This window comes from Haliotis rubra, unplaced genomic scaffold, assembly GCF_003918875.1.
Source record: "Haliotis rubra isolate DU_JTF1 unplaced genomic scaffold, ASM391887v1 Scf554, whole genome shotgun sequence".
NCBI classification, from domain to species: domain Eukaryota; kingdom Metazoa; phylum Mollusca; class Gastropoda; order Lepetellida; family Haliotidae; genus Haliotis; species Haliotis rubra.
In genome coordinates this window covers 736924-750956 of record NW_025767251.1, presented here as the reverse complement: position 1 = coordinate 750956, position 14033 = coordinate 736924, and the positions used below count along the sequence as shown (strand labels likewise).

The 14033-nt window shown below is 38.6% G+C and overlaps 1 protein-coding gene across 1 annotated transcript; it reads left to right on the top strand.

The window, feature by feature from the left end:
- Window positions 1–235: 235 nt before the first annotated feature.
- LOC124253814 lies at window positions 236–12037 on the top strand (the record flags this gene model as incomplete). The annotated part of the gene is made up of 4 exons (XM_046687660.1): window positions 236–436; window positions 3600–3721; window positions 4850–4968; window positions 11935–12037. Coding segments are annotated over 4 exons (545 nt in total), but the record flags the coding sequence as incomplete, so codon positions are not given.
- Between the last annotated feature and the right edge of the window lie 1996 nt (window positions 12038–14033).

The following is a 14033-nucleotide window of genomic DNA, read 5'->3' as shown; positions in this document are numbered from 1 at the left end:
TTGGGAGGCAGGGACACAGAGCTTTTTAAGACATCTTGGAGATGCTGAAAGTGCAAAGAACAGCATGACTAGACAGCCGTTTTCAGGTTCGGTATATTTTAGGGAATATAACAGGTTTATATAATCTATCAATATGGTAGTGTAACAAGTATATATTTTCACATATTAGTAGGGACAAGTGATCCACTGTAAAAGATCCAGAAGTTGTTGAAGTATTCCAAATTCCACATTTCAGTTCTTGACGTTGAGGAACCAGGAAGCTGGGCCCAGTTGACGGGTTTTCTGTCAAGGAAGGGATACGAGTTCAGCGCCGTGTCCCTCTATCCATGCAGTGACTTCGCCAAGGGGCTTGGTGTCACCATGCCAGACGACATGTGGGCGTCATCTTTTGAGGATGAGGATCTCCTGATGGACAGGAAGACACTTCTTGTAGGAGGTAAACTTTGCCTGTATTACGAGTGAGTGAGTTAATATTTAATGTCACATCGGCAATATTTCAGCCATATCGGACATTAGGACAGCAAAACAACTGGAATACCACAATCAGAATAAAAACTAGTGTGGAAAGTTAAAACTAATAGCACTATTTGGACAATACAAGATAAAAACAGGCTATAGATTGCCAACAACTGAAGGTATATAGGTATTACGAATATCATTGACAAATAGTATGATTAGTATGAAATGGCATGCTTTCTTGTTGAAAGTACTGGAGGAATTTTGAACTACCAATATTTGTCATTTTAAAGTGATGGTTTACCCTTTAAGCGGCTGCAGGGACGTTATAAATCCAGCTAAAGTACTGTCAGAAATAGAAAAAAAAATAGGCTGTTACTCTGTATCCCTAAAATTTACACACAACTGCAAATAGCATATGTCGAAATAACCGACATCAGTGGGATGCGTAATAGGATATCCAGAACAAAAACATGTTTACTCTTAAAATCGGGCAAAACTTAGAAAAAAAAAAATACGAATGGCTGCTAAAACAATAGATCAGACTATAGATGGCAATTAGGTCGCTCAGCCATTTATGACGACGGACCGTCGATTAACCTGGTATGAAATGCACGTGCTGCCTTAAGGGACAAGGGTCGTCTCCTAAATATATTTTACGCTTTTTCATGTGTGTTGAGTATGTCTCATCTATTGATTAACATCTTACGTGTCTTTCTTTCATAAGGTTTATGTTGAGATATGTAAAAATGCCTATGATGCCCATAGAAAATCTTAAATCAACCATCATATTAAATGTCTCAAAATATATATTGATTGATTGATTGAGTTTTGGTTTTACGCCGCTTTTAGCAATATTCCAGCAATATCACGGCAGAGGACATCAGAAATGGGCTTCACACATTGTACCCATGTGGGGAATCGAACCCGGGTCTTCAGCGTGACGAGCGAAACACTTTACCAACTAGTGAGGCTTCATTGTAACTACATCCTTACTAATTTCAATATTAAATATATTTTTCTTTACGTCAGCTATCGTTTATAATGAAGCTAAGTCTATTTTCAAAATGGTCCTAATAAAAAAAGTGTCCTTTGAAATACAATGTCATCGCACACTAATTTGAATAAAAAGATGATCTGTTCTAAATAGTCGCTTTAGACTTAGAAAAATAGCGCATTGCACATTTCTGCACTAATCTCGGATCAGTAAAGTCTTTTTCACGTTTCTTATCTCCCTACCACTGTGACTGTGGTTAGGCCGAACCTAGATATTTCCTCACACTTTCACAGTGAGTGAGTGCATGAGTTAAAATTTATAGTCACAGCTGATCTATTTCAGCCATATTGTGACTTAAAAGTTATAAATTAACAATAAAACGCAATTGAATTATAAAAACCCATCGACGATGGACAGTAACATAACTAGATTTTCACAGTTAGAGAATTAAAACTAGCAAGTATCTTTTAAAATTAGACAAATAGTACAGACAATACAATAAAAAACGGGCTAGAGATCACCAGCAACTGAAGGTAGATCACCATGCTAGGGACCATGGCGACTTACAGTACTCACACTTCCACATTTTAACTAGGGTTTTTTCTACTTCCGACAGTACTTAAGGACCCATGCAGGTACAAAAAGTACTGTACGGTTATCTATCTTTAGTTGCTGGTGATCTGGAAGCCATTTTTTTATATTGTATTGTCTTGCACTGTGGCATAATTTTATAACTTACATGCTAATTTGAAATATCTATATATGATAATCTCAGTGTTTTACTGCACTTTGTCGACAGTTGTTACAATATAATTTAATTTTGATCCATGTATTCGATTTTTAGTCAGTCAAGATATACATGCAGATGTGCCAATAAATATTAATTTACTTGCTCATTGATAAAACATATTGTGAGCTTGGCTATCACCGCCACAACGGGACGTTTTGTATATATAAAGCTCATTTTTATATTGTGTTGTTGGGTATTAATTTACTGTTTTAACTGCGTTAACCAGATTATATAACTTTTATGATGTGCATCGATGACAAACTTCTTATTGAAACTGCATTCAGTATTTATCTTCATATTCTCGTCACAATGTGGCTGAAATATTGCCGACATCACGTTATATTTTAACTCACTCACTCTTAATAAATGAATTGTGTCACTGTAAACTGAGTACAGCAAAACTGAAGTGTCTTTGCACAATAATAGACTGTTTTCTACCATGTAGGCGATGTGTGTTGCAAACTAAACAACGACATTGCATATTGCGCACCAAGCACGTATATGTCTCTCACTCGCAGATTTCAATGTCTCGTGGTTCCACGCCTTCCATGTACATCATCATTCACGTGATCCTTTATCTGGGACATATATGTGTAATTTAGGCATAATTTAGGCAACTCCTCACTCAGATTTTACCGGAGCAAACACATGTCGTCCGTCATAAAACAAATAAGAAAACATATAAAAAATGTTAACAATCTGAAACATTTTGGTTTCTGGATGAAAAGGTTTACACGTATATAGATACAGCTATCGATTATTAGGATGCAATATATATTCCTCCTTTACCGATGAAATCGTGTAATATTATATGGACTTTCAATATGCTTGACAGAATGATGGCTGGAATTACAAGTGATTGCATTACATGCTGAAATGCATTTGAGCGATAGTATTGGTATTGTCGTTTACCACTTTACAAACACGTGCTGAACATTTTGATAGGAGACATCTGCATCTGCATCAACGCATAGAACAATTCATATACACGTATCAATCCATGCTCATATTCATACTGACAGAGGGAAAGTAACGATAAGAGTGGTATCCCCGGTTGATGGATATGATCTTTTCTCATAATAAATGCACAGTTGTTTTAGTTTAAATTTCAAAGACACTGCGCTTTATTGTCGCAAGCCCTAATTAAAAAAAAACAATAGAAAAACAACAACATGAATTTGGTCTAAGAAATATAGCACTTGATAACTGGCAATTTGTGTGACCACTGATTCATGTGTTGTTCCAGTTGTATTGTCTGTCACAGTTCCCCGCTTACGAATTATTAAGTTACTGCGAACTGTAGTGGACTTGACAATAGCTTACGTCATGAAAGAGCAATCTTGCTGTTCCTTTTAGATTCGTCAACTCTTGAGTACGATGAAATGCTGAAGTGGACGTTCGAGGAAAGATGTAGCCCTTGGCAAAATCCGGCCAGAGACAGGCATGTTTCAAAACTCCTCGCCGTATACCCAGTTGAGGTAAGCAGCTTTAATTTTCATGCAGTACACCATAAACGTTGACTTGCCTTTGCACGTGTTTGTGATGGGTGTCACCGATAGGACAGGACTGTTTGTGCCGTTTCTCGATCTCGACGGACTGCATAGTCATTCATAAACTGATGTTAACATAATATAAAAACACTGGAGTTTTTGTGTCAGACATTTTTCGTGATCATGAATTACGGTTTATTCGTGTGATTTAACACAACATTCTCAAAACACTAACACAAAATAATTTAAATTATGACATTTTTTGAGAAATGAGATAACTTAACAGACCCATTTTACTTGCATTACTTCATGGACTTTAACAGAATAGGATTTCTTTTATAACAAACAGGAACAATTTAGAATATTGATATGTAAAGAAATCTAGAACAGTTTCCATATTCAAAGACACATCGATTGTAACATTCATTCGAGGAGGAAATGTGCCTCTAATCAAATGGTGGTGAAACCAGGAGTTTGCGAAATACACCATTACTAGCACTTGACACAAGTAAGTACATGCAATTGCAATTTCACCAGAAAAAGAAAACATATGAACACATTGTAAATTTACAATGGGAAATTGTACATGTTTACAAGGGATGCGGCACATTTGGAAATTTCCACGACAGGTTTATCATGCAGCTTTTCGTTAGCATTACTGGGGCCTTGAATGTTATAAACTATGTTATAAAGTTCTATAAACCATCGCACAAATATTTCGCGAAATGTTTTGAAAATGTTTTTAAGAAATTTTCATACGCTCAAATTTGTATGATTCCAGAAGCGTTGTACCAAAGTTTACTCCGTAACACTCATTTAAAAATTGTTTTGCAAAATGTTAATTTGCATTGTTTCGGAAACGTCTCAGAAATGTTTTCAGGAATTGCTGTTTAAACTTGTAAATGTTGTTCCGTGGTCTAAACTTTTCAAAGAAAGATATTGTCCAGTGTTTTGCTTCCGATGTTTAAATATATAATTCATATTCGGTCATCGTTTTGTAAGGTACATTTGGAGATACGTGTGTGTTACCATACGTGTCTGTATTTGTAGATGATTGCTATTGTCATATTTACGTTTTTCTGTGCACTATTGACGAGTATTTCTAAATTATTTCAGCTGCTGTACTTCGGGCCAGTTAGCCAACATGGCATAGACGAAATGGAAGTATATTTCCGTGGATCAAGGAAATTCCACAATGAAGTAACACGAATCAAAACCTCAATCATTACACATAAGTGTGTCAAAATAGAGAGCACAATTTATGATCAAATACAGCGTCGATTTGACAATGCCCAAATACATGTTCTTTCGCTGAATAAATGCAGTCATTTCATCTGCCACTGTTTTCATTTCAAGAAGCAGATGTAGTTATATGCACACATGACAATCCGGGTTAAAACAGGTCTCCAGCAACCAATACTTGTCGTAAGAGTCAACATACCGGATAAGGTGGTCAGGTTCACTGACAAAATGATTTTCGTGAATTGGTTTTGTCAATATGGCCGCTGTTATGAGTGAGTGAGTGAGTTCAAATTTTGCGTCACATCGGCAATATTCCAGCCATATCGTGACGAGGAACAATTTCATATATGTCAATTTAAAAAATACCCATCTAGAACGTAAAAACCTGTCATCGAAGGACAGTAAAATACTAGCGTATCACAGCTCTTATTTTAAAACTAGCATGTAAAATCCAAGAAGACAATACAATATAAAACTCGGGCTATAGATCGCCAACAACTGAAGGTTGATCACCATACTAGGGACCATGGGGACTTACAGTGCCTTTGCTACCTGCATGGACCCTAGTTGGATTTACACCATCCCCTCAGCCGCTGGCGATTGTAGGAAAATTTAGCCAAATTTTAAAGAACAAATATACTACGTTTTTAAGATTTGGTAAGCTCAAATTTAACATTGAAAGTTTTGGGACTTACGTACCCTCTCAGGAGGACAATAATGTTACATTACTTCAACCATCTTGGAGGGTACAGCCACTTACAATCTCAGTTACTAATCTAAACTACCAATAATAGAATATTTATCTATTTACAAACCATGTATCAACATTTATCTAGTAATGTTATTTCTTTTTAAAAATTCAATGAATATATGATAGTTAACATTAAAAGACCCTTCACTGTTTGACATTGAAATATTTATCCCTTGTGATGGGCGGCTGTAATGACCATACTAAAACCGGATTTGAATGACTAGAACATATTGAACCCAGGCAAAGAGAGATTCCTGCTTCACTGGTTCCGTGAAAAGGATAGTCTTGAGGAACGAGGACAAAACCACTGCCCTCTGTATATGATGAAGAGTTGAGTTGTTCGAGTGCGACTCATATACAATAGGGATTGATGATCAACCAAATAAAAGCAATTTATCAATTTGTGCAACTGATTTCATCTGGATATACTGTATGATACTTTAACAAAATACAGGTGTCATTTCCAGAAGAAAGTTGTTACCCGCAATAGTTTTACGGGACTGAATATTGTGTATTTCTGTACAGTTGGACCCAAGTTATAAATGATTAGTTGCCTTTTAATGGCAGGAAAAACTTTATGTAAATATATTTCTCTATGTGTTTCGTGTTTAAAAGTCGCATACTATATTTCCTTATCAGAGGGCTGACATTTGTTGAGAAGAATCATAGGGAGTGACGTACTGTTTACGCAACAAAATAACCAACTGGAGTCAACTACTGGAATGTAATATTATCCCCTGATTTCCTTTACTTCGCAGATAAGCAAGAGTGTCTACGTGACCAAATCTGTGTCGGCAGATTGGAAACGGGGCAGAGGAAACAGGGGAAATTCCTGTAGTTGAAAACATGTCTACATTTTGGCCATTTAATAAATGGTAATATCATTGTTAAGTTAATAGTCGACATTTGTTTGCAATTTACCTGATATTACCATGACTCTACATTATATTATCTGCAAACACAGACATACTGTAACATAGTTTCAATATGAATGTGCATTTGTTAATTTCCCACTCTAGCAAACATAAAAAAACAGGTTTTCTCATTTGCTTGTACTATTGATTTTGATCTTGTGAACATTAATGCTCATGTAGTAAACAAAAACACTCATTCTAACAGTAGGAGTAAATGTATACTTGTAATCCTCTCAAAGGTTTTATGTCACAAGTTATATCTATCACACATATGTTGAGAAACATCATAGGAATACGTACTGCTACAAACAAAGAATGAACGTTCGAAAGGCAAGAAATAGAACTTGACTGAAATTCTTAAGTGACGATGTATCAGTTTGACTATACAACTGAGGTTTTAAGAACAATAATGTGAATATACATACCTCATTTTATGAAACTGTCCTCTTGTCAAAAGAGTAGAATGGACAGTCTTCTATATCTACTTACCCGTGAAAGTCCGGGTAGAATATTGTTCTTCAATAGCCCATGCCTGTCGTAAGGGGCGACTAACGGGATCGGGTGGTCAGGATCGCTGACTTTGTTGACACATGCCATCGGTTCCCAATTGCGCAGATCGATGCTCATGTAGTTGATCACTGGATTGTCTGGACCAGACTCAATTATTTACAGACCGCCGCCATATAGGTGGAATATTGCTGAGTGCGGCGTGAAACTAAACTCACTCATTCTACATCTACGCGTGGTGGAACTTCCCGCAGTACTGCAAACCGTGGAAGCACCGTGTTCTGTCAGTCTGTTCTTGATACAAGCATACTTGTATATGAGTAGTTTACATATGTATGCACATGTGTGAAGAACAATATAACATTTGTCATAACCAGTTGACATATTCCTGAAGAGAATTTTACCATTCCGGGAGATATTGCCGATTGTCTTCCTGTTATTACTATGCACCAGCCAATCATCTGCTAGCAGCCAGCGTCATGTCCGCCTCTGCAGCCCCAGCCATGTACAAAGCTGATTGCATCAGAAACACAGCCGACCAGGATCCAGCCACATGACGCCTACAGCATCCCGGTCCCGTCAGTCACAAACAACGTCCTTCATATATGTATACAAAACTGATATTCATTGATAATGTTGATGGCAATCCGTAATTATTGAATAAATGCGAGATAAGAGGCAATAACTAGCTTCCCTTCCTTACACAACATAAGTTGCTGGAAATGTCCATATCATTCTACACTGCTTTGATCGTCACTGGATATGCCTAAAACGTTATAAAACAGGGCTAAATGCAGCAAGTCTCTGCCCCTCACTGCCTCTATAGGCACAATGTATAGCAGGTGAAACATTGTTGCACAACCGATAACATTCTGCTCCACAGTAAGTTCAACAACCTTCTGGAAGCCGCGTGAGAGGGTGCTAAAGACGCTATACCGATCGTCACAAGTGTGATTGTCACCCAGATGATATTTATCGCCTTCATCGACTTCTTTGAATCCACGCTACTTTGGTTCAGGGACAGAGTGGGTATGGCTGGAATTAATACTACGTATATTTGTTATTGATATCCATTGCCATGTGTTTTGAATGGGTCGTATATTCACAGAACCCAGGGATCTTCATAAAAAAAACCACACAAAACAATATAGCCTGTGCAAATGGTTATATTTATAGATTACTTATATTTGACTGCTATGCCGATTCAACATGTACATGCGTATGGAGGATGTTAAAACTGTCCTCAGTTGGTCTCCCCGTGGTGAATAGGGTCGGAACAGCTTCCTAGAAATGGATGTTATTGAACGACGGAACTCGTCTGTCAGGTTCCATCGACTGCCTGTCAGATACCCTGGTCGCGTTGGATGTTGCGAATCGTATCAATTACTGGATTGCTTGGTCTAGGTTATTTAGAGACACTATTTAATATTTACAAAACACACTCTGTATTTATCAGCTGCATGATCACGGGAATATGTAGACTTTGTATATACATCGGTAGCCTTGATATAGCCGACACGTGTTTAGAAGTACCCACTTTGTTCTCTTTCACATGGTGGCGAGGGTCTTTCACATGGTGGCGACTTCAGTCCTGACCCACAACGAAGCACACGTGATACATGTGGTCTTACCTTAGGCAAGTGCGTTTGTTCAAAAAATGGGTACCCGGTTAGATAGTCATGTGACTATAACCTTCTAGCGCCTAACAGGCAATTTGGGTTATCCGGGATAATATGAATCAGATTCTGATTAAGCATCGCGAGCAAACACTTGGTGTTTGGAGACTGTGCGCTATTGAAGATGACTTATTATTGTTATTATTACATTATGGGCTTTTCGAGCTCTGATTTCTTGAAAATTGGCGAGTTCTTTGGCATTAAAACATTTGCAAACTCACTTTACGGTTATCAGCTTTTTCGGAAGCTGATTAAGAATCGCGAGACGTTGGAACCGTACGTTGCCTCAAGTACGGGACTTGGCACTGGGAGAACCGAGACATTGTGTTGGACCTCACCAACAGGACGCTTCCTGTGGGCATGCCGAGGGTGAGTGAGTCAGTGAGTGAATGAGAGAGTGAGTGAGTTAAAATTTCAAGTCACTTTGGCAATATTTCAACCATATTGTGACTAAAACAACATATAGATTAACAATAATTAAAGATAGAGTATAAAATCCTGTCTACGAAGGACAGTAAAACAACTAGAATATCACAGATACAAATGTAAAACTAGTAATTAAATTTAAAACATTTTAACTATAGAGGACAACACAATATAAAAATAGGCTATAGATCGCTAACAACTGAAGGTAGATCACCATACTAGGGCCCATGCATATGGGGACTTACAGTACCTTTGCTACCTGCATGGACCCTAGTGGGATTTACACCATCCTTTTAGCTGCTGGCGATTGTAATACATGTTAGCCAAAATTAAAATAACAAGAATACTACTTTTAAAAATCCTGGTAAGTTGAAATTGACTTTGAAAATTTTGGAACTTACGTACCCTCTCAGGAGGAGAGCGAGTGAATGATTCATTGAGTGTGTGAGTGTAACTAGCATAGTTCATTCGATTCTGCCACGCTCCCATCTACTCTGATACTCTTGTGATATATGTTTAAATCTTTCATTTCTTCATGGTTCATCATTCTATAAGAACCTGTAGATACCGGTGGTGCTTTCAATCGTACGTTGGCAGTTATACAATTGTCGACTTGAATCCTGATGAGTCCGGGCTTGTTAGTTCTACACTCGGCCTCGTGTGTTTCACCAAAGTGGTAAAATGTTACAATTAACTCACTTTAACTTGCAATCTGCATAAACTGCCCCACATGCAACTAAAGGTCAATTTCAAACGCAAATAGAACGGAAAACTGTTGCAAAACAGAGATGCAAACACAGCAACCAGTTGACCCATTGTATAGTGTTGATAACGGTGGTGGGTTGACGTTAACAAATACTGTCATTTTCAACATTCTTGTGTTCTCAGGAAATCATGTAACTGACAGTTTCAGAATTGTTGAATTTGACGTTGAGGTATTGCATTCAATTACTGATGCAATACTTTCTCCAGCGTATCAAAAGAGTTTACTGGGGGATCATCTCTGGTGTATTTATTCTGCGATGTATCATCTTCCAAACATGGTCAATTGGTAGAGGCATGAACCAAATGGGCTCACTCACGCACCCATGTAGATCAGTAATACTTTAGCAATCATATGATCGTAGATTCAAATCCTGAATTCGCCTTGAATTTGATCCTTGGTTTGCCATTTCGATCGTGGGTTTAATCAAAGCGGCAAACCTCTAATATCTTGCTACTGTCTACTATAGCACACCGTGATATAACTCATATATTGATTGCTGAGGCGTTAAACAAACAGGCTCATTCACCGACCCAAAGGGACAAGGATGAAACATATAGTCTTGTTGATCATTGTCGACACTCTCGTTCCCAGAAACGATCTGAAGTGATGGGAGGTACGCATTCTGTGATTAGAACCATTTGGCGGCGATTGGGGTGGCACGGGGAGTGTTCTCACCTACATCGCAGATACTAACGTATCCGGACAGCTGGCGTGCTGCATGACAGCGAGTATTGCAGGTACGTGACAGAAAGACATTATTAGTTGGCCACTGGTACTTATCTTACCGAAAACATCAATGTTAATTTTGAACTGTTTGAAGGACGGGTATTGGACTATAATGAGAAGTACCGGAGTTAGGCAAACACTGCTAACATGAAGTTCCAAAGGAATACCCACAGTTCGGCATTTCCAGTGGATAACATGTTACTCGCTTGTAACTGGGGTACATTCATTGGCTCAGGCAATCAGATTTAGAATGAATGAGTTAGTGAGTTAAGATTTAAAGTCACATCGGCAATATTTCAGCCATATCGTGACTAAAACTAGTTCTAAATTCATAATACATACATATAATATATGAAACCCTGTCAACGAAGGACAGTAAAACCACTAGATTATCACAAAATGAGGTAAAACTAGCTAGCATATATCTTTAAAAGTAGAAAACTATTTTTGGACAATACAGTGTAAAAATGGGCTATAGATCACCAGCAACTCATCGGGCAATCAGAAAACGACTTTTATGTGTGAGACAAGATATAGTATAATATTATTCGTGACTCCCCATTCTGTCAACAATACGCTTCAGTCCCACAAAGTAACACTAACGCTAAGGTATTCGTTAGCCCCAAACTGAAAACATACACTGGGCAGACTAGTCAAGAGCTAACATCTACGAAAGCCTAATGCTGCCATTTTTGTAGCATATACTATTTTTTCAGGCAACAATTAACGTTGCTTCGAGTATTGTCTCATTATTTCATTTATATTTTCGTTGCGTCGAATATTTTCTTGTTGCCTCAAGTTTCTTTCAAAACCTTGAAATCTCGAATATTCACTCGTTCCTACGATTATTTTGTCGTGACTTCAATTATGTTTTTGTTACTTCGATTAAGTTTTCGTTGAGTGAGTGAGTTTTGCGCCGCTTTAATTAGCATATTCCAGCAATACCACGGCGGGGGACACCAGAAATGGGTTCACACATTTCACCCATATGGGAATCGGACCCGGGTCTTCGGCGTAACGAGGGAACGCTTTAACCACTAGGCTACCCCACCGCCCAACTTTACGTTGAAGAATGATGCTAATTTTAGGGATATATAACTGCTTTATTCTGTAAAAGGCGATGTTTCAACATAGTTTCTTATGCCGTTGACAGATTAGACATTAGATTAGTATTTTCTCGTTACTTCTTCCAGTTTCACAAAACCATCGTTGCGCAGCAAACACCCAAGTCTTGTACTGTATATGAGACTGACAGGCGTAGCAGCGACCTCAGAAACCCAAAGTCTCTCCGGCTAACATCATCCAATCCACCGCCACTCCAACCTATCTCATCTCTCCCCATTCAAAGACCTCAAATCCCCTCAAGGACACAATGAGTGAATCCCATTTCAGGAGTATTCTGTTTCGAAAGTGTTGGAATATTGCCAAATCGCTCAACCCCACCACAAACTCTCCGTGTCCTGCCATATTTGAAACACAATGCACCATTACACCTTTCATTACATTGTACCAATGTTAGGTTGTAGTTTAGGAAGTATTATATTGGTAGTCTCACGAAATCTCGTAGGCGAGATTTATATCCAACATGGCGGTGTCCATAGTAACTAACGAATGCTGAGGAAAGATAACTGTGTTCTATTTGTGATGAAACAACGACTATTACGTATTGTTATGATGTGTGCACCGTTAGGTATCTAAAAACAAACTCTCACATTTGGACTTTCACGAAGACCTTTCTCGGCTTTTTGCAGCATATCCACGGAGGCACACCTTGTTTATTGGTGACTTCAACATTCATTTTGACAATGTAACTACGTCTGACGTAAGGAAAGTACTTTCTCTGCTGAAGACTCATTCTTTGAAACAACATGTTACGACCCCTACTCACAAATAAGGCCATATTCCTGACTGGGTGGTGACGTCAGAGGATGAAGATGCATTGATCAATAGTGTCAGCGTTGAAGATAAACTGGTGTCAGATCACTCAATGATCAAGATGTCACTCAATGTGCAGAGACCTGGGAACAATAAGATCACGAAGACTTGTCGCAATCTCAAAAAGATAGATAAGATCGAATTCTGTGGTGACCTGTTAATATCTGACCTCATAGCACACCCTGAGTCAAATGTTGAAAGCTTGACTCATCAGTATAACACTGTTCTTCGGGATTTACTCGACAAACATGCTCCTTTTAAGGAAAGAACTTTCATTCAGCGTTCCGATTGTCCTTGGTACAACGACTCTGTTCATCACACCAAGTGTGTACGAAGACGTGCTGAGCGAAAATGGCGGAAATCTCGTTTAGAAGTAGATCGTCAAATTTATAAAGCTGCGAGGAATATGGTCTGTAAAGTTATTCGGGAATCCAAACGTCTTTATTGCAAACAACAGATTTTAGATTCTACATGCAAACCAAAACCTTGCACAAGTTCCTGGGCTCGCTAATGGTCAAAAAGGAGACTGTTGTACTTCCTCAAGGAAAGAATCCATCTGAGTTGGCTCATCTCTTTAACTCATTTTTCAAGAACAAGATCGAAGACATCAGGAAGTTGCTTCAGAATTTTACTGAAGGGGACATTCTTTTACCATACTCCGATTTCCAGGGAACCAATCTCCTCCAGTTCCAAGCCTTTACTCAGCAGGAAGTAAGATCTCTCGTCATGTCGTCCAACAAGACTACCTGTCTCAACGATTCTATACCAACTTCTCTTCTGATTGAGCACCTAAATCTGCTTCTGCCGACATTAACGGAAATCATCAACAAGAGTCTGTCATCTGGGATCTTTCCACATATGCTAAAAGATGCTGTTATCATGCCACTAGTTAAAAATGCAAAACTTGACAAAAATGACTTTAACAACTACCGCCCTGTTTCTAATCTGACTTTTCTCTCCAAACTGATCGAGAGAGCAGCTACCAAGAGGTTGATGGATCACTTGTCAAGCAACAGCATCTTAGACGAGTACCAATCAGCTTACCGCCCACACCACTCTACCGAAACTCTCCTTCTAAGAGTGGTAAATGACCTAAGATGCCTGGTTGATAGAGGTGACGTGGCAATTCTGACACTTTTAGATCTGAGTGCGGCATTTGACACTGTAGACCACAAGATTCTTCTCCATACTCTTGAACATCACTCTGGAATCGGCGGACAAGCACTGGCCTGGTTCTCTTCATACCTGTCTGCTAGACACCAGTCAGTCACAGTGTCGGGCAGCATCTCACAGAAGATTACTCTGTCATGTGGAGTTCCACAGGGATCTGTTCTAGGCCCAGTGCTCTTCCTGATTT